Here is a 22,351-nt window from a genome sequence, read left to right as displayed (position 1 = left end):
AAAAATTCACTTTTAATTGGTATATGCACAGTCATTTCTCCCATGCATATGAATTTCCTGCTAAACTTTCAGAGATTGTTGTTCTCTTATCAGGATTATTGGGGACGTGGAGGTTCCCTTCTAAAAATATTTGAATTTTATATTTAAAGTTGTTTTAAAAACAATTTCAACATAATTTGCTCTTTAATCACTATAATACAGTTTAATTTCTAGCAGTTTTGATGATTTTGCTGAGTTTTTTGATGATAGATGCTTTTGTGGAAGATGATATGTGTTAGAAGTACTGGAGTGATCACAGGCAGCTTTAGCACACACCTTGTGTGTTGCAGCCTTTATGAAATTGGGCTGTAGAACATGTCACAAATGCTGCAGGTGTCAGTCAGAGACCACAGTTTGGATTGTGGTGCTTCTTTGCCTTTTGTGCCATTTTACAGTGAACTTCTCATATATTTTGATGTGTATTCTTTCAAGGAGGTTATCCCTGTGCTCTCAGTGAGTGGAAAATTATTCAGTGAAATACAGCTTTGCTGGTTGGTCTCGGATATACTTAAGTTGTTTATTTTTTCAAGGTAATATTTATTTCCTTGCAACCTGCTAATCCCAGAGTCTGCACAAACTGCAGCTAGCATGTGATAGACAGTGTTTAAAATAGATAGAAAATTATGTAAGAAAATTTTTCCAAAATATACCAGCAGTAGCACCAGTACTATGTTATTATTAATCTTGTTGTTACCTGAAGAAAGGTAAATACTTTTCTAAAGGGAGACTTTTTAGTTTTTGGTGCTGCATTGTTCTTTCTGCCTTATCCTCAGGTTCATATATCTTTGCTGTGACAAACTCTGTATGAGGAAACTTACTGTTACGTTTTAATTGTTTAATGAAAACCCACACAAAGTCAGGAGTGGATCACAGGTATTTAATACATACGGTACCATGGAAAAATGGGAAAAGGCAATGATGTCAGTTCATTACAGTCCAGATATTGTAAAAGCTAAAATCTACTGTAGGCAAATTTCAACTGTCCACATAATGAGAATTTAATTCATGAATGAAATAGTTTATCCAGAAAAAAAAAAGGTGAATATTTCCAAAATAATGTAACACTGCAGTATAAGAACAACCTAAATAAATTGTAGGGTTATTATTCTTAAAATAGTTTCTGATTTTATGTATGTAGAATTTTTATGATTAATAATAGAAGTGCAAAAATACAATATATGTTATTTTTTAATTTGTTTGGTTTTCCCCAAGAAATTAATTTTTGGGGAAATTTTCTTTATTTTCTTTTGAGGGAAAGAAAAAAAATCAAAACTCTGTTAACCAAATAACAGAATTATTCCTACAGAGGAAAGAAAACCCAATACTGCAATTTAAAATATTTTTTCTTATTTTTACATTGTGAATGTAATCTTGGAAAATGAAACAACAGAAATAGATTCAGTATTGGCTTTAATTTACTGCGCAACTAATCTGAAATGCTAGGCAAAAAGCTATGAAGTGTCCTTCTTAACACTAAAAATTTGTTAATACTGAAGCCTATTGTTGAAGTTCACATTTGCAACAAATATTTTTATATATATGCAGTTCTTTGAAAGACAATTACATATCCATTATGCTGCTTATGAAACTTTTAGTATATATCCTGAAACTAGATTTTGAGAGAGAGTTTATCTATTTTAATTATTTCCAAGTTTAGAAAGAATTTTCAGTGTCTCTGAAACTTCATATTGTGAATTTGCAGACTTCTCTGAGTTTTGTTTAACTTGAAAAGTAACTTATCCTGTATTAGCTGTATTGCTCTAAGAAGCAATGGTATTGGTATAATGATTCCCAGATTAGATATGTTTTACTGATGTACTTAATGCACAATATACGGCAAAGGTATTAATTTCTATGAGTACTAATATAGTTGGGTCTATACCTGAAAGAAAAAGAGATAGCTACTACTAAGCTGACTTTTTTTTTTTGATTAGTATTAGTCTGCCAGCATTTTAAATTTAAATATTCTTTAAAGAAAAGATAGGATATTCTTTATAAAAATACAGTAAGGTGCCTTCTGTAATACATGCAGCCCTATATTCAGTCAGCCCTTTAAGTACAGGAAGATTTTCTGTGACCTTCATTTCTATCAGTCAGGGGATGCTGGTCAAAACAAATGACACTGTCCTGATAACAACAATTACCAGTTAAAATGAGCCAGTCTTTTCTCTAATGACTGTGTCTGTTGAAGTAGCATCCTGTTGGGGAACATCTGTTGATCTTCTCTGCTTACTCATCCTTGGAGACTTGTTGTCTATCAACGCTGTTACAGCGGATTAAAGATGATGAAACCTCACGCTGAATTCTCACACAGCTGATCACTGTTTCCTGATGAAGAACTAGTAGGTTATGGGAATCACTGGTGATGGTCCTTTTTGCACCAACTGTCCCTGGCTTTGGTGTCTGAAGAGCACTAACAAACATGAAAAAAAGTAACTCATAACTGTTACAACACTGTAGACATCCAACATACTCTATGAATCTGTAGGAAAAAATACTGTTTGTGTTGATGAGGGCTTGCTTTCCTTCCTCAGCATGTATAAGTGATTGTGGTGCTAGCTACCTTGCCCAAAAAAACAACTTCAAAGCACAAAGGAAAATACATCCAAAAATAAACATGAAAGCAGAAGGCTATGCATGGGGAGCTCTGGTCACGCACATCCTGTTGAGCACTACCTTGCTCCACCCCTAATAACTGGATTCTTTTAAACAGAGTCTGAGGGAAATGAGTGCATTTGAGCAGTGTGATCATTACAGTTCTCTGTAATTCATCCTTGAGCTTTGTCTTTTCATGCAGTTGCAAACTGATTCAAACCCAGACAGGAAGGGAGTGAATCTGCTGAGAGGTGACTTATTTTTAGAGGTCTTTCCTACTGTGGTGTATTACTCAGCCTTCCTTGGATAACATACAAATAACCAATTTCCTTTTGTGTGGACTGTGTTAGAAGTTACTGAACATGCCTTGAGAAACACTTAAGTAATGAAGAACAGCTATTGCTTCAGCATGCAGTGACTTTGGAGAGAGGGAGACTTGGCCCCTATAAGGTCAGAATAATTTTTTTAAAAATTCCTATTCAGCAGCACTTACACATCTTGTAAACTGATAGACTGTAGAGTAACTTGCTTCTTGCCATTGCCCATCTGCTGTTAATTCAGTAGCCCTCAGCAGACTGAACTGCTCTGTAATGATAGCTTTGGGAGAAGCAGCTTTCTCACTCCCTTTGTTTTCTGAGCACTGTGAGCACTAGGTTTTAATGAGCTAGTTTAAAACCAGATCTGTCAAAACAGAAGTTTTACATGCCATTTCATTGGAATGCCATGTAGGAAGTACATGTATGAAAGGGGGTGCTGTAGCACTGTTCTGTGGGGTTTCTGAATAATGCTTGAGTTCATCAGAATTGGGACCACAGCTCTCTGTATATTTGTATGGAATATCAGTTTGTCACTTTAGGTGTATCTAATCACACCTGTCATATCAAGGTATAATATCATTTTATGCTTCATTTTATGTCCTGGGATTATAGCACTAGGAATTATGAAGGCACGTAAAAATACATTAATGAAAATAAATATGGAAGGATTTTAATTTGTTTTTATCCATTTGGTTATATTGTAAGTACATTGTTTATCGGAGGAGGTTACTGCATCTCATGTGGTGTTTTGCAGTGTAATGCAGTAGGCAGCATTTCAGAGAGGCAGCCTTTTCCTTGCCTTAAGCTGTTGGAAAATACATGTAGCGTTGTTCAATGAGAATGTTCTTGCTTCTTTCTCTGGTAGACTCCTGAGCACTTCAGTGTGTTTAAGGCGTATTAGGAATCTCACGTAAATGTCAGTACTTTCTAATATACCTTTTTACCAATGAGTATTCCAAACCAGAAATTCTTTCCAGTTCATTTGAGTGAGAGATTAAATTTGATCTGAGAAATGAAATATTGGAAGGGGGGAATCAAAGAAAAAATCAGATTAATGTCCAGCCCCTGAACTATCACCTTGATTTATGGTGTACCACTCTGCCCATTTATTGCCCAGTAATCAATTGCAGAAGTCTCTGCCCTGATTTACTGATTTCCCACAGGCAAACATAGTAGAGATATAAAACTACAGTTAATAAAATACAGAATATTTAGCTTTGCAGGATGGACGATCATGTGATTTAAAATAGTGAAGCGCTTGGAGACCCACAAAAGGATAAAAAGGTGGTCATGGAACACTTGGCTGTCTTTACCCGCTTCATGTCACTTTCTCCATTGACTGCTCAAATGATTCCTTGATGATTGGTCTCTCTAACGGGATTTTATTTGAGAAATGTGAAAGTGATCAAACTGCAGTAGCCTGCATTTTCCATGTACGCAGAATACTGTGTTCACCAACCTCCCAAATAGCCATCTTGTCAGAATAAGGAAGAATTATTCCTGGTTGTCAGATACAGAATACAATACAGAAGAGAGATGTGGAAGTGATGCCTGGAGAGGCTACCTAGAACAGATGTTAGACAGAGATGAAGGTGGGTATTTATTGAAAGGCCTTCAAAGGCTGCACTTTGGGCAGTGTAGGAGGCTCACAGAGACCGCAGCCAAGATGGGCGACTATTGCGGGGTTTTCAGACAGATATAAATTTGGTCTATTTGCATATCAGATGTTAATTGTCCAATTACAGCTTCAGGTAATGGAGTCACATTCCCCCACTTTGCCCCCCACTTCGCTGTTGTTTACATTTTTTTGGTGCCTGAGAAAGTGAGGTGTCCTTGAGTTTCAGGTCTAGAGAGAAATTGTTTTGTCTGAATAAAATGGGAGAACAGTAGCTGACAGTCTGTGGAGTTTTAGAGTTATATGCTAAAGCAGTACTGATCTGAAAAATATAAAAGCTAAACTTAAGGCATCAGAAAGACTCCAGTGTGTGGAATCTGTTGCCTTATGTTGTCTCCAAATCTCAGCTGATAACAAATACAAATTTTAATGCAAAGACACAGAGCTTGTGTGAGAGACACTGAAAAATGAAGTGATGGTTGGCAAGATGTTTTTTTCCTATAGGAACACATGGAAGGAGGAAGAATATAAAAAAAACCCTGTGCCCAGTTTTAGAATATGACAGTAAACACAGAATTGGCTAGATGTGAGCAAAGCTGTGAAAATAGCTAACATCCCACCTTCATACGTTGTGTTAATACTGAGAAAGCATGCAAGTGAGTAGCAGGAAAAGATTCCAGAATTGTTATTATACCACGAAAAGGTGCCAGATAGTGCTCCCAGTTTTGCTGGTATGACTTGAATATATTTCAAGTGAATACAACACAACTGATTTAATACATGAGGAACTACATGGGAGCAGATTCTGGCCTTTAGTACTGCAGTTGCATTGGTTTTGATCATCTTCATAACATGTTTTAGTTTTCATTCTCTTGTTTTGCTTTTTCAGGCATTTCTAATTTTAACAAGTGATGCTCTGTCTGCTAGAGCAGATTTTAATGAGCATGAACCAGCATTTAACCCTCAGGAGCCAAGCATACATCAGAGCCAGTCATGTTTGTCAGTCAGCATAGCACCATGATGACTGCTGCTTTCGTTTGGTTGTATTAATCACTTCATATTTTAAGAATAGATGCAGATTTTGTGAACAGTATTTATGACAGTCTATGTCCTAAGGTAACCTTCCTGGCCATTGGCAGTAGAAAAGCTTTTCTAGGAACAAGGTTTTTCACTTCAGTAATGCAGCATTTCCCTTGGTGTGGTATGTACTGATGAAAGTGTAAAAGCGTTTTGGGAGTCTTGCCATGCTTAGTCCTTTGCTAAATAATGACATTGTGACTGAAAAATTCATAACTGGTAATTGTCTGCTCTGTTTCAGATTATTTACTGTGTTGTAATTATGATATTCAATATTGTCCATGAGGCAGAATTCTTGGAGAAGATCCAGTTAGTTTTAACTCAGTATCCCTTTCTTTGTTGTTATCCTTGGTTTAAGGTGACAGTTGCTGGTGCTTCAAACACCTCTTGAGCAACTGAAAATATTGGAAAATAACATGCTTGTTGGGAAGGTCTTGATCCTTCCTCATGTCACTCTGCAACAAACTTTCCTGATACATGTTCTTGTGTATCATCCCTACAACTGATTTGTATTTCAATCTCCTGATTTAGTCTGACTCTACTTCATTTTGTGACTCTGTCTCTGATCACCATGCAGAGGTGGAATGGGACTGTGTAGATCTGGCTTCTCTTAAGCCATCCTACCATGTCATTTCTCTTAAGTGCTGTTCTGTATCACTGTAATAATGACCATCTGCTTGAGCCCCAGACACTGTGCAAAAATATGTTGTCATTCCTATCTACAGTCCATATAAATGCTTATATGTTCATTAGCACTTCAAAAGGTCTTAAATAATATTGCAGAAAGCTTGACTTATTTGAGGTTGTTTCTTGGCTAAAAAAGAATTGAAACATCCAGAAAGCATGTCAGTCTCCTTGTTAAGTAATGCCTTTATTGGTTTTCCCATATTTTATCATGGTTAGATGTAAAGTTGAAAAATATGAATTCATCTGATTTCCAAGAAAAGAAAGTATTTTGATTGATTCTTAAAATATTTAAATTACAGAAAAACATTTGACAATCTGAAATGTATACACTTAAAGTCTGCAGGTGTTTTTCAGGCTGCAGTTTTTCTTGGAAGCTTTACTGCCAAACTTGCACTTTCTATAACCAGCTTTTTTATTAGCAAAGAAAATGTTTTTCATCCTCTGCAGATTGTATTATTAAATGTGGTATCTCTAAGCATGATGTGCTAAATGGCAAAAACATATATTGCAAAACACAACTGGGAGGCTATGAATAATACTTCAGGAAACAAACTTCTAGTCTTTCATTAGTTCATTTTTATTAAGTAAAAATGTCTTTCAGAAGAATCATAACATTTGAAGCTTATAAAATTGATTCTGGCTTTTTTCCAGACATACTTTTTGCTATCAAATATATGTCTCATTCTCCTCTGTCACAGAGGGAAAAAAAGCCTAACAGAATTATGTTTTTTCAGATATGTGTGCATATATAATCTGCTCTGTATCTAATATGTATTGTGTGTGTAGATGCTACAAAGCAAATTTAGATTTGCCTTGTCAAACTTCTGTGTCAGATTGTCTGGAGCTTTGGTTCTAGCTGTTTGTGGTTGGCAGTGTCCTTTCCTGCCTTGAAGTGGATACCAAAGTGATCAGCTGCACAGGGCTTTGCTTACACTTCTCAACCTCTGGATTTAACCCAGACCGTCCTTCTCTGTGGTGTTGTATTTGAATGGGTTATTTCAGAGATGGACCCTTTCTGATCTTCTGGTTGGTGTTATCATCTCAGTCCTTTGTCTCTTTTCAGATGAATTGTACTTTTTCTTCCTTACAGTAGAGGTTTATCTATTATTACTGTTAGTCTGCAGGTTATTGAGAAAAAAAGAAAGCCCTTAGAAACTTGAGTTTTTTATTGTTTTACGACAATTGATACAAGTGATGCATTCCTCCAAGGCATTGCTACACAGAGTGTGTGCTTGCATTCTGCATTTCAATGGGTGCTTTCTGCTTTGTACTATATTATGGGTGAGGCAAATTATCTGATACCATTTCTTGGATCAATGGATATGTTTTAATATTTACATTTTAAAAATCCATTAGCTGAAACCTGGCAGCATTAAAAAAATTTAGAGATCTTTGACAAGGAGTTTTATGGCAGTGGATGATCTTAAAACAGATTAACACAAGCTGAAAGCAAGGTTGTTGTATCATAGTATGTATTATTCCTTTTTATTCCCACAATCTGGTATGGTTATAAAATATTTTTACAAAATATGTTAAAAATGTTCACTTTCATGTAGCAAGAGTAATGAAACATACAGGTCCTATTTAGTGGAATGTAAATTCTTCTATTTTTAGTGAGTTCTCCCTTGAACGGGTATTCAGTAACTTAAAAGAAGCTAAACCTCAGGCATTATGAATTGTTTAGGCGTATGGATTAATAAATGGGTTCAAAAGAAGAGTGCTCTTTGCTTGCATTAGATAGTAGAGTTCTCATAAATACCTTTGCCTGGTCATAATCAGAGTTCAGTGATTATTAGAAACCTTAGCCTGGTTCCTCCCTGCTTTTCATCCATGGTGAAACACTACCATATTGAAATCAATGAGCATTGTGATATTTCAGCCCAGGTAATTACTAATTGCTTTTTTCTCCTTGTATAATATGCAGCACGGGCTGATGGTGGTAGTGTTCAATTCTCTTTAGCCTTATCCTTTCTGTAACACTTTCTACCCCCTGATACAACTGATACAATGTGAGAGAGAGCATGAGGCTGGAATCCCTCAAATGATTTTGTGCCTAACTACTTCAGGGGTGCTTAACACAATGGTCAGCCCAGTACTGAGGGAAGTCATATCAAAGCCTTACAAACTCTCAGCATCCCTCAGGTACGCTTAAAAAGGAAGATATAGAATACTAAGACCTAAATGTGGAATATCTCTCCTGTGGCAGAGAATAGGAATTACAGGGCTCAGCCTGTCATCTTTGCTGATTATGGCCAGTCCCAGATATCAAGAAAAGAAAGACATTTTAAAAAAACCCAGATAGTCCATGTGCTTGCTCTTGAATCAATCCTCATTTCAATCTGAGCAGTAAAACTCCAGCAGTTACAGTTCTCAGGGTTAGTGGGTATTGCTCAAATTCCATTCATTCAGTGAGCTACAAAATTCCTAGAAATCTGTTCACCAGGAATGTGAAAGGGCCTCCTGACCCTCAGAAATGTTTAAATCCCAAGGGGATTTATGGAAGCAAGTCTGCTTATGGATAAATATTTTTCTTTTGGAGAATAGTTGTTTACACCACAAATATTGAAGAACATCACACAAGATGTGGTGCCTTTTAAGGCACGTGTTCCATGTACTTGAATTGGATGTTCACAAAATTTGTGTTTTCATCTAGTATTTCTATTACAGGCTGTTGCTGAAATCAGTGGTTTAGCAGAATATGCGGATTCATACCATCAGTCTGGTGTAGTGCTTAAGGCTTGGTTTCTTTATCCTTTATCCCATGCCTGATTAGATTCAGCCATTTGTGTGTATTTCCTCTGAACTCTGCTTAAAATACCTTCTCAGTTAAATCCCAAGTGAAGAAGTTGAAAGAAAGCTGAAACTCACAATTAAAAGTTTACACACTAAATCTTCTGAATGAACTTTACTTCTGTTAATTTCAAGTTACATTGATAAAATACTGTTTTCTTTCTAGATGCTATACATAGCTTTAAGCCAGGCTTATATAACAGCTGTTTGAGGGTGATAAATAATAAGCATTTAAAGTGAAACCTTGCTATCCTGCATCTAGTACTTAACTGATCGAGTTCAACTTGCTGACATTTTAACCTCTGACCATTTCCCAAGTAATTTCTATTATATTTTTCATACCATCACTCTCTTGACCTTTGAAAAATATCTTTTTTGACTACCAGTGCAAACCCTTTTCTTGAAGTATTAACTAAAATAGACAAACAAGCTCTATTCTGTTTATTCCCACAGAACCCTATCCATATATTCCTGAGCACAGGTTAGTGGAATCAGGCACAATTTTGTTTTAGTGTAATAAAAATACTCATTACAATATGATTTTTGTGTGACCTAATCTTTCAGAAACTGAGTCCTTCAAAGAAGTCATGCTGTTCTGAAAGGACTTGTTATAAAGAAACTTGTTTGAGTAACTTAGTCCTTTATACTTAATTCTCTCTGGGGATAATGCTGGCGACTCTCAGTACAATTAAGGAAAGATTAAAAGCTCAGTACAGACTTATTTTCTTTTTTCTTCCTTTCTGCCAATACCCTTCAAGCCTGTATCCTCTCTGGAAGCATGAAACATTTTTCAATGCCTTTTTTCTTTCTGCTGTCATTTCTCAGTATTCTGGTATCTGTCTCTTCCACAGATTAATTAATATGGTTTCTTGTTCTACATTTGTCAGTTCTGTTCTTGCTAGCATTTAATGGAAGCTTTGTTGAGCTCTGCTTAAGGGTTTATTGGGTATTTCTCCTTAGGTTTATCTGTGGCATTTGGATCTTACTAGATAACCAGCAATCCTGAATAAGGAAATAATTCTTGCACTGTTAAAGGTGGTGACAACTATGCCATCACTTAGTATTTCTTAGCACATTTGCTCTGCAGAGCTAAAGGAGTGAACTGTAGTAAAAGTGTGGACAATTAAGCAGATATGTCTGAATACACAGATGCAGCAGCAGAGTTAATTCCTGTACCCATTTTACATAATGTGTTATCCAGGAAGAGCTACACTTCAATCTGAGCCTGTAATAGCTGGGGCATTTACTTATGCTGTTGTTGTGGTATGGTTGAAAGATTATATGCTTTGGGATTATAATAGAAATTCACATCAAAACTTTCATTTTTATGTCTTTCTCATGTATTTACATATATCTGCCACATTGCCTTATAGAGGGTGTTACCTGCATCTGACCTCATATACAAAAGATACTTGGTATAATTTTATTCTAAGATACAGACTTTTTCTGTTTTAACAAGAAAAGGTGGATTTTTCCGCCTTTTAAACTTTCTGAATATTCAACTTCAGGACTGATATATGCTACCAATCAGCCCATTAAGTATTGATACTTGAGTAGATTCTTGTCAACTTTGCACACTAAAGTTATGGGAAGATGTGAGGCAAAGGAAGTACTGCTGTTGCTTCCAGCCCCAGCAACAGTAGGAATACATATTTTCCTAACACAAGAGTTCTCTAAGACATTGATTTTACATGGGTATCCATACTGTTAATCTGAGTATCATTTCAAAATGGTAGGTGAATTTCCTTTCCTGGTATCCATCAACTGGACAAGGTCTTTGGATAAGAATTGAGTTAATTTGTATTGAATAAAATATAATAAATGGTTGTGATATCCTGGAGGAGGCCATGAGTTGTATTTTCCCTTCTTATTTAACAAAATAATTCATACTACTAGTATGAAGTTTCTGCTTTTTAATGTGGGAATGAACAACTTACAAAAAACAATCTTTGAAACTGTTCAGCAAGTAGCTGCTACAGGGAGATGGAGAGCTACTTTGTATTTGCCTGCCTTGCTTGAAATTGATGTGGGGTTTGAATCAATAGTAAGTTAGAAATTCATTTAAAAGCCTGCTTTGCAAATTTTTTTTGTGAATAACAGCCTCTTCACAAAACAGTGTTTTGTTCATTCCTTCCCCTCCCACGTCCCCCTCCTTATTAGTTATCTTCCCTTTTAGTAGAGTTCTAGTGTGGTTTTTTTCAGTGGAGGAGTGATGTTTAATTAAAAGTTACTTGCATGTTTTCAATTATAGATGATAATTTGTTTGACTTCACACTCTCAATTGCCTTGAGTAATTTCCTGTAGAAATACATATAATCCATTTGCATGTTTGGAGTATTAGTGCGTTGTTTGCATAGCTTGTGTGTACCACTTAAGGAAACCACTGGAGCCTGGAAGGAGCAGATGATGCTCTTTAGTGGCAAACAGTGATACAATGGCTATTCTTTCTTCTCCTTGCTGAATAGTTATGGAAACAACTTTTTTCACAGAATTGGAAGTTATGTTATCAAACCAATATGATGTATCAGTAAAAATTGGGAGTTTGGTAGGGGGGCCAGCAGTAATGTTACATCCATAAGCACTGGACATATGTCAGTGCTGATTGGTGTTAATTCCTAACTTCATGGCCTCATGTAGTATAGCAGAGAAATTACACCCCAATATGTTGATATATGTCAGAATTTCATTATAGATAAATATGTAGCTTTTAGCTGCTGAAGATAAGGTAGCAGGGGGCTTACATGTTATTGCGCCGTGTATTAAAACCACAGTTTATTTGGTCTACCAAAATAAACTCTTGTGTTCAGTCCAAGTGGAACACAGTATATTGTTCTGCTCTCCAGGGTTCAGAAGACATGAACTCAAAACGGGGAGAGGTGAAGAGAAGGACTACAGTGGTAAGGGAGATGGACTGTCTGTTTTATATGATAAAAGCACATGTCTGGGTTAGCCTTGTTGGTATGCAAGCTGATCTGGAATTTGGTTGGTGCCTGTAAGTACACAAGACCACCATTCAGGGGATGTAAACTGTTAAAGCATGGTGCTGCTCAGGAGCAGATAAGTAGCAGCTTGAGTGTTTAGGTGTACATCAGAACTTTCTTTCTAACCATCATAACGATGAGGTTCCAAACAAACTTCTGATAGGAGTTTGGGGACAATATAAATGGTAATGTTTGAAGTGGAGTTGATTTTTTGGAATGATTCTATGTGTATCTGCAGTAGAAGCTGCAATGCTGTTTGTACACCAGATTTAAAGATTTCAGGCTAAAGGCTAAATACCGTTTTTGTAGTACAGCAAATGAAATGGCCAGGTGCTGTCCACTCAGTGCTGGGGATGCCTTGAAGCTCTTTTTTCACATACCTTCCCTCAGGAGATTGTCACTTTTTCTGGATGCCCTTCTTCAGTCATGCATTTCATTCCTTATCAACAACACGCAAAAAGAGGAGGAAAGCTGGGGAGGCTTGAAGTAGTCTCATGCAGTCCCACACAAAGATATAAAACTGCCTTTGAACAAATTCTCTGCTAATGATTGTGCTTAGGTCTTTGTTACGTTCTGTCCCAAGGTTGTGTGCCCCTGTGGCAGGTGTATGCATAATCCAGAAAGCACTTTGAAATGGATGTGACCACATTAGACTTCCATATTAGAGCAAAAATAGTCCTTTGTTTTAGCATTTTTTATAAAGTAATGAGTTTATTCAGTTTCACTTTCTTTCCTGTTTAGGGTAAGACAGTCCATATAATGTTTTTTAAAAATGAATGCTGATGATAAACATTGAATAGGTCTTTATGAATAGCTAGAATTTTTCTACTGTTCAGATATTGCTAGTGTTCAAGCAGCACCTATTTCTTGTTTAATATTCAGGTATGGCATTTGGTTCTTAAAAACAAAGCGAAATACTTCTATGATCAGAAAGAGTAGCAGCTAGGAACAGCAGTGATGTGAGTCATTTTGACAGTGAGCAGACTTGTCAGAATGTTCACATTTTCAAGACTAGATGGTCTAAGACATCCATTTTTTCCTAAATATTTTTCAAAGTCCTAATGAAAATTTAAACAGCTGTGCCTCATGGTGTCTTGAATTGAAAAGATAATGCGAAAATAGTAGGTGTTTACTGCAAAGTGAAAATAGTAACAAAAAGATTCAGTCATGTTCTTTGTAATACTTTTAATAGTTGAATTTGCCAATCCCATAGTGTAAAATATGTCAATCCTAAGGCAAAAAGAAAGATTTTGTAATGAATGAATATACTGTAAGGCACTGAAATAATTTTTAACTTAATCAGTTTATATATTAAGTACCTTTAGCATTTAAGGCACTTAACTTGCTTTTTTTTTCCTCCTAAACCCTGTTTGCATTAATTAATTTCACATTGTTTACTTCTTTGGGATAAACTAGAGTTTCACTGTGTATAACAGAATACCTTTGTGTTACAAAGTGAAGATTCCCCTGGTTTTGGCTGAAATGTTGCTGCATTACAACCATCTCTTGCCTAAGGCCCTCTGCAAAGCGAATATTCCTTTAACAGAATAAATCACTAAAAGACTATGGCACACTTACTGGAACCATTCTTCTGTATCTCTGACTACTGTTCTTGCCAAAAGTGTTAAAAAAGACACTCAGTGGATAAAAGATTCTATTTGTGTGAGACTACCTGCTTTGCAATGGTGTCAGAAAGAAAAAGAAAATTGTGCTACGTTCACTGGCTCTTTAATTTGGATTGCCAATGATAATGCAGAGTCTACGCTGAAGAGAGGTAGGATACAGAAGCAGAAACATTAGTGCTAATCTGCTGCAGAAGGACGAGATAAATCAGCACAGCTCTCATACATCACTGAGAGAGAAGCTGATTGCAACTTGACCATGTGCCTAAGTGGTCACATCAGCAACAAGAACGGAGCATGGATAAAAAACCTAAAATGTATCCTTAGGGCTACTTGCTGTGCACGACCTATAATAACACATCAATGTAAGTTTAAGATTCCTTTTTTGTTTGTTTCCTTCTGTTGCAATTCTTGTTGTTTACAAGAGTATGTTTGTATTTTGCATAGATTTAGGGAAAATGCAATGGTGTGTAATACTAAGCAGATAATACTTGGATGCTGTTTATGTCTGTGAATAGTAATGGGCTTATTGCTGTGCATCTCAACATAGTTCTTTCTTTGAAGATGTTTTAATATTTAATCCTGTAAGTCATATTCTGGGAATTGACTAAGGTTTTGAATGAGATGATAGTGAGATCCCCCTTTATAATTTCTGTCATCTTATGTTTCAAAATAATCTTAAAAAAATTATTTTTACTGTGAGAATTTTTGCTTTCTATAAATTTTTTCTGTTAAGAAAAGTGCTCATAAAGACTGATTTATCTGGACCTTTTTATTCATGAATTTAGTGCAGATGGTAATTTTCCTGCATTTTTAAAAATTTGTGCAATTGTTTAATTTAGTGTCATTTAAGCATCTGCAAAAAGGGAAGGCAGGGATAAGATGAAAACTGAATAAGCATTGATTGCTAGTCTGAAAATTAAATTTTAAAAGTTTTTACAGTAAATCTGATTTCAGTTCATTTTTACTGAATTAGATTATCATATTTAAATTGAGGCTACTGTACAGCAAACAAATGTGTGAAGCTATCCTGGAGAGCACACATTTCCTGCTGTATCTGACTTTAAAGATGTTGATTGTAACTACCCAGGGGTATCCTAATTGTAGAATTTAGAGCAGCATGTTTAAATAATGCATGGGAAAATAAAAAGGAAAGGTGGAATTTTACTGTTCAGATGTTAAGAGAAAAAAATGTGTAGCAAAAGCTATTGATATGGAATCTCAGGCTGTCTCTCATGGCTTTAGGCAAAAAGGCAGGGAAACCCAAAGCGGGTCTTGCTGTGCAGTCTGAAAGCAAGGGAAATTTGGAAGCATTTATGAAAACCCACTAATATTTCTATATTTATTTACTTGTTTCTAGGGAAAGAATGTGGCTTTAAACAAACTAATTTGTAAAATATGTTAAAGGAAGTGTGAAAGGCACTTCAGTGATAGGACCTTGAGAAAGTAGGTATAAAGACACAGAGCAACATCTATTTATTTTATAGCATTGTAACTGTGGCCAAATATAGTAGTAGGAGGCTTACAAGCAGCCTGTATGAGTGTGTCTACAAATGGTTTAATTTTGTGGCAATTGAAAAATGTAGGGATAGTTGTGTGGCTGTTATTCACAGACCTCAAATATTCAGAGTATGGGCCAGTTTCAGATTTTGTAACACAGGTATTTTTTTTAGATCTTAGCCAAAACAAAAGGTTTACCTGTTAGCAGTTGCAACTTTCCTACAGGACTGATGGATGGAAATAGAGAAGAGAGAAGGTAAAGCTGTATTGCAAAAAGGGTGCTCATTCTTCCCAGCAGAATAAATAACCAACCTAGCCAACTGACAGATGAAACATGGACCAAGTAGAGAGTTTATTTTTATACAAGCATATGGATGATCACACAGGCCCTCAGTTGTACTTAACTCCTGAAGCAGAGATGCCATTGGGAACTCACAGCTTTAGCAATCTGACTTAGAAAATAATAAACTCAAAAAGAGAGGAAAGCTGTACAGCAACAGGAAGCAAAGAGTAATGGTGATTTCTTTGATCTTGTTATGTGTAGTTCTAGTGTACCCAATGTGGTCTTAAGTTGTCAACTCCATGGCAGAGATTCCTAGGTTTTGTTCTTTGAAATACTCCCTCTACACATGATGGAGTAATATAATCAGTCTGGCTCCTCTTAATGGAGTTGGGCTTCAGTTGGTGAAATAAAGACATCCTTTTTTTCTGTCATCTGTGTTCATTGGAACAGCAGAAGATTATGTGGGTTGATGAAGATAACAAAACAAGTAGGTTCCCTGGTTTGAAGTTATTCTGAAGAGTTAGAAGTCCTATATCTGCTAAGATGCTCAATAGTTGTGTTGTTGTTGTGATCTTAAAACAAACATTTGCTTCTGTGTGTTTCTGTGAAGTTTCATAATGCGGTCACACTTAAATTAGATGCTAAATTAATTGCAGTGCATATGACAAAACTGTAAATAGGTAACTGCTTTTTTAAAGTTTCATTTTTAGTTGAAGAGACAGAAGTCCAGTCTTGTGGGCTGAATATGGTTGTGATGAACTTTCCATTTGACAGGACAAGGCTCACTCTCCTCTTCCAGAGTGAAATTCTGTGTTTGTCAGTCTGTTATCCTGTTCCACTGTTACCTGTAAAGCTCTTTCACTAGACTCCAACAAGGTCTTCATTTTCACCTTCCGTTTTAGTCAATAAATTTATGCTAAGTAGTTTCTTGTGCTTTAAAATGTGCTAATGGACACTAATACCTGCACTTTCAGAGCTGCAGGGGGCTCCTGATGCCAATTTCAGCATACTGAATTTGCTTCTACTTATGATATTTAGGAAAACAACATAAAAATATTCTTGTTACATTTAAATTCAGTGAAAAATCTCCTGCCAACCAAAGCTGCCAAGGCAGGGCCTGAAACCTTAAAGCAGCATGAGTCCTGTGGTGGCATGACACCCAAACAACAGCCTGTCTGGGGAAACAGACAGTCATAGGGGCTCAGCTGTGTCAGTTGGATATAATTTCTTCGTTTTCTGTCTACAGAACAGTACATCTTCTGTTTGAAGTTGAAAGTCTGACCCCTGTTATCTCTATTAGTGGCAAAAGGAAACTGTATTGCCCCAAGAAGAGGCCTTTCAAGTTCCATGATAGCAGAGAGAGTCAATTTCTGTACTGGTGCAATGAGTATATTGTGTCCTCATCCCAAAGTTTATGAAATGTGTGGCCAGGAAAAGGAATGACATGGCTTTCCATCCTCCTGCTCCTCCTAGTCCTTTTTGGGTTTAGTCACTTCTAATAAAAAAAGAGGCACAATTTTGCAAGTATCCCAAGAGACCTAAGAACTGCAGGCCTTTAAAGCATGCATTAAAAGCTTCCATCTCACTATATGCATGCAGGCCTAAGAGCTCATTGATTTGTTCCACAAGTTCAATAATCACTAATCCATCTATGGAATTGCATCTGGAATACTCACAACCAACTTCTGGTGTAAAATGTTAGCTCACAAGCTACAGTGTATAAACCAGCCCTGATCAACAGCATCAGGTTGCCACAAGTATGCTTAGAAGATTATGATAAGTGACTTTGACCTCAGACAGTGTAGCACATGCTGTGAAGAGAATACATTTGTAGCTGTCTCAACAAAGTGATCTCTCATCCAAATATCATTGTCTTCTAGGGAAACAGGGAATCTCTGAAAGGGGAAAACATTATCTGTAAATTGACTCTAAAAGAAATAGTACCAATTACAGCTTTTATGAAAAACAAACTATAACTTGATTGGGTCCTCTACGAGATTTTGGAACCTCTGTTGAAAACCATTAAAAAATTATAAGCTACTGAGGAAGATCATACTTAAAAGGAATTTTCTTGGTATCTCTCCTTCTAGTTTTCAGATAGTCTTTCCAACCTTTCTAAATGTTGTCTATGAAGTGGATATCTTCCAGAGCATAGGGAAAACTGCATGGTATCAGACTACTGGGGCACACACTACAGTGATCTCAAACAGGTAGCTCCTAAGGACAACCACTAATCTGATCTTTCAGTCTTTTTAAAAAAAGACTTATAATAATGATGTGTTCAAAAAGGGGATCATTCAGACTGATGCCTAAAACTCTGCTATTCAGTGAAAATCATAGACTCCTAATTAGGGTGTCAGTATTTTGTGAGGTTTTGTGAAGCTTTTAACAGTTTTTATTGCCTCTTTGATTATCCTGGAAAGTAAATAGTTACATATTGGATAACCATATGGATGATGTGTTAGTGTATTTAAAGAAGATTGCTCAGATGGCTCAGAGCCCATAGTGGCAATGCCAGGATTTTTATGCACTAAAAATCTAAACAAATAACTACAAGATGGAGGGAGCAATCACTGAAAGGAAAAGTGAGCAATAACATGTAGAATTCACCTTTACCATCAGTGACAGAGATTAAAGCCATGGGAGAAGTTTTAATGTGACTTCTCATACTACACTTGGGCTGTGTCCCAATTAGTTTTCCAGCTTCAGCAGGGAAAGTAGTATGGGGTTGTTGTTCCTTGTTCCCAGTCAACAGTACTGGGCTGCCACTGATCTTTTTAAAAGTCCAGGTTTCTATCCCACTTTTAAATTTCCTCTTCCAGCAGAAGGGATGGAGAATCAGGTTGCACTTTTCACCACAAACCATACAAACCCCATTTCTCAGCATACCAATGTACTGTAACAACTTCTTATGATAACAAGGCCATTGAATAACCTGGCATGATTTTCCTGGGACAGATGATGAGTGGTGGGAGGAAGGAAGGAAGTAAGAAAACAGAAAGAAAGGTGTGAGGGATAATAGAAGGAAAATTCTTGAGGACTGAGTTTAGGAAGACACTTCCCATATTTTTTGTTCAGTGCTTGAATGCTGCTCATACAATATATACAAATAGTATCTTCAAGTGAAAAAGGACCTTGTAATCTAAGTCTACTCACTGAACTGTAAATGTAACCTCACTGAAGGAAAGGAATGGTTTGAAAGACTGACTCTCATATTTTAGTCAGGATTTATCATGATCTGTAAAGGACATAACTCTCATAACAGGAAAGCTTCAGTTGTTTTAAACCCTGGCAATTTTTCATTTGAGAAATACCCAGGCAGCAAGCCTTCTCTCAGATGAGATAGAGTAGGCTGTTTTATACCAGGAACTGCATTTCCTACTTTGCTTCATCTGCCAGAAATTCTCTTGCCAGAAACTCTGTCATTTCAGTTTTTATCTGTTTTTGAGGGGGAGTTAGTTAACCATCTCAGGAGCACCACCATCACTACAAAAAAAAATATCTGCAGATACTGAAAGGCTATGGAAAACTGATAGTTGTACACAAATGCATAATTTTCCTCAGGCCATGTAAGTGATGATAAAATTGCCAGCTCCATTTTACAGTGAAGAGGATTGTGGTATGGATATGCTTTAAGATTAAAGCAATCTGTGGACAGTTCTGAAGCAACAAGGTAGCAAATATGTCTGGTCCATGCCTGTTACTACTTTTGCTGTGTTGGTGTATAATTCATAAAATGTTACAGCCAGTACCATGTTCTAATACTGGATCTGTGTTGTCAAAGGAACACACAAACCCTGGTTAGATTTTTCAATGTCTTAAAAAAATTAAATGTAATAATGAAAATTTTCATCATTTGGCTACAGGAGTCAGAGCTTTGTCCTTTTCAATTAGATTATATGCACAGACCAGACAGACCTCACTGGGACAGCCCTTGCATGCATTTGATGGAGAATTTGACCAAAAGTGTTTGGCATCCAAACAAGCTGAAAGCTCAAACACACATGAGACAAACTTTTTTATACTGTGTTGAGAGTATAAAATGTATATATATGTGATGAGAGTATTGCCGATTGTTAATTTATTGGTAGGCTGTTCGTAGAGAGTATTTGAATATAAGTGGGGAGCTGAGCTTGCTGACACTTCGTATGTGGTGCTCAGCAGTCAGAGATACTTCGGTTTCATGCGTTGCTAGTTATGTCAAGAATTACTTCTGTAGTGCATGGCATTATTCCAGATTGTATCTCAGTCAAATGGATTATTCTTCAGTGTAAGACTTTTCTAGGGAAGAGAATATCCAGGGTCCAGATTTGAAGGCTCCATTGCAGTTTTACAGAGTGCACCTAAGAAGAATGGTCAATTCTTTTTTTGCTCAAAGCCTGTAATGTGTTTGCTGTCTGTGCCAAAAGGCAGTCAGCGAATGTTTGCAAAGGGAGTTTGTGGATGTGGATTAAAAAAAAGTAACTGAAGAGAGACTGTGGTAGAGAATAAAATATCACATGACGTATCACTGCTTTTTTTTAAACTTCAAATTAAGATCTGTAGTGTGCTAATAACTTAATGGCAGTGGTGACTAAAATGATTATTATCCTTGTTGTACATGCATTATAACCAGTTTTTTAAAATGCCTAGCACCTATCCAAAAGGTTCTGTTATATTTTTACAGCAGTGATGATAGTAGTGGTGATGGAGTGAGGTGTTGCAAAACAAGGCAGTTGAGGAGGGGTGAAGAACAGACTTTCTGAAAGAACAGAAACACTGCAAGAGTAACAGGAAGCTGTTAATGCAGTATAGCTCTCACTTCAAATATAGAGAGCAAGTGATCAGAGATACAAGCCCAACTATATTCTTTATTATCTGAGAACATTTGTTCCCATTGAACTCAGTCTTGAAGGCACTGGTCCTGCTTTTCACTCCAATATGCTCTCCCTAATTGACTGTATTTTTATTCCTATATGTACATAAAGTCCTCCAAATAATGTAAGCACAAAAATTTGGTGTAGAAAGAATTGTATTAAAAACTAGACGTTAGTGTTCCAAAGGAGACTAGAGGATCTCCTGGGATTACTGAGTAGATGGGAGGAGTGGATTGCCTCAGGCATAGCCCAGGGCCATTAATTACAGCTAGTCATTAATTCTCCTGTAATGCCCAGTGCTGATGCCACTGTTCCTGTATACAACACAGAAACGGGAAGTTGGCTGACCTGTGGACTTTGATGAGTTATGTTATTCTTATAATGATTACTTATATTTTTAAATGCTTATCACTGAAGTGTTCATCAGAGTTTCAGCTTGTAAGCTTCATGTCTTTCCAGAGAGTTAATGTTTCGCTTGCTACTCATAGGAGGCCTTTAAATAGCTCTTGAAAACACTATAGCCTTTATGAGATATGCTCTGTATATTGAATCCTGGGAAAGTAAAATTGGTATAGATACTCTGTAAAGATAATCAGTATGCCTATTTTCATATCTAGAGAAAATGAAAATTGAATATATGGTTCCCTTACTCTGTGGTTGCCATATAAGGCAAAGTGCAGTCTAAATTCTAAGGACCAAAACCTAAAGATCTAGTTTTTGGTTGGTTTTGAAAAGAAGAAAGTCCTGAAATTTTACTGAGTTTATTTCATTTCCTGAAGAAGGGCTAATAAAGGACAGAATAGTTATAATTTAGAAGATTATAAACCAACTATATAATATAAACCAATGTAAACTAACTTCCATCATATACTGTTTACATACATGCTCATGTACTATGCACTGCGCAATGAAAGTTTTGCTGGACTGATTGTAAAGTGCAGGAGGAAAAAGTTCAGGAGCAAGAGACAGCCCCCAGCACCCAGCTTAGCAGATCATGTGAACACACATGACTCTAAGCAGCACAGAGTTTAGGTAGCAAACAGCAGCTGTGAGAATTTCCGGGTTGCTAGGCTTGCATGTCTGTTTAAACGATCTTAAAATGTTTTTCTCAAGAAGAAAGTTATTCGACTGACCTTTTGCATAGAGTCCTTCTTTGTCAGGAATCCCAAAGTGTTTTACAGATGCAGAGATTTAGCACTGACATGCACATGTCAGAGGGAAAATTAATAGAGTGACTGCACCGTGGTTGCACAGGAGTTTGGCAGTGCAGAAATATGACTACTGGTGGGCTTCACTCCTGCTTTCCCTGAAAGGCCATACAGCAGCCCTGCGTAGCACCCAGTCGGGAGCGTGAGATACTTTACTCAGCTGGAAATATAGGTGAGTTGACAGCACTCGTAGCCTGTATGAGAACACTGCTGAATTGCTCAGAGAAGAAGCAGCAGCTGAACTCTATAATTAGCACTTGTGGTGAAGACATGGATTTGTATTGCTGAAATGTGAAATTCCAGCACTACATTGATTCCGAGAAACAAGATATAATGTTATTTGAGGGTTGAATTAGGATAAATAACCACTTCCTAAGGTGTGTTTGTTCTCATTATTTACCCAGCTGGACCTTGTTTACTTTATGAATTCAGTATTGATCACAGGAATGTTGAAGCATATTAAAGCAAAAGAGGATAGACTGTATTTGGGTATACTAAAAGGTTTGAAGTTTATAGAATATATTTGTAGGAGAAGTTGTACTTGAAGTTCTGTAATGGCAGTATGGTAGAAGATCGGTATATGGATTTTTCTCTCTACTTGTATGTTAGATCTCATTGACTCTTGTGCCTATTTCATACCCATAGTGGGAGTAGAGCCTAAAGCCAATGTTCTTTCTTTTTAAAAATACTAGCTAGAATTCTTTTCCATTCAATTATGTTTGATAATTCTAAGATTTCAGAATGGGTGTTTTAAAAATGGTTTATGTCGTTCCTTTTCCTT

At 36.6% G+C, this 22,351-nt stretch overlaps 1 protein-coding gene across 5 annotated transcripts in view; it reads left to right on the top strand.

Annotated features, from left to right (window-relative positions):
- The window catches only part of RAPGEF4 (Rap guanine nucleotide exchange factor 4), a 140,881-nt gene that overhangs the window by 23,536 nt on the left and 94,994 nt on the right, over window positions 1–22,351 (top strand). Inside the window, exon 1 of one of the 5 annotated variants that reach the window (XM_030952655.1) lies at window positions 2,945–3,084. The exons of 2 other annotated variants lie outside the window; for them this stretch is intronic. Coding sequence is in view for 1 of the 3 variants with exons in the window: in XM_030952654.1 (XP_030808514.1) it covers window positions 11,976–12,017 (42 nt within the window). In the remaining 2 variants the exon portion in view is untranslated. Of the gene's footprint in view, window positions 1–2,944; window positions 3,085–11,974; window positions 12,018–13,874; window positions 14,089–22,351 lie in introns of those variants that run through there. 2 more of the 5 variants (XM_030952654.1, XM_030952656.1) reach the window with 2 other exon arrangements.

The sequence above is a fragment of the Camarhynchus parvulus genome, chromosome 7, assembly GCF_901933205.1.
Source record: "Camarhynchus parvulus chromosome 7, STF_HiC, whole genome shotgun sequence".
Taxonomy (NCBI): Eukaryota; Metazoa; Chordata; class Aves; order Passeriformes; family Thraupidae; genus Camarhynchus; species Camarhynchus parvulus.
Note: the sequence above shows the minus strand (reverse complement) of the source record. Positions and strands in the feature narration are given on the sequence as shown.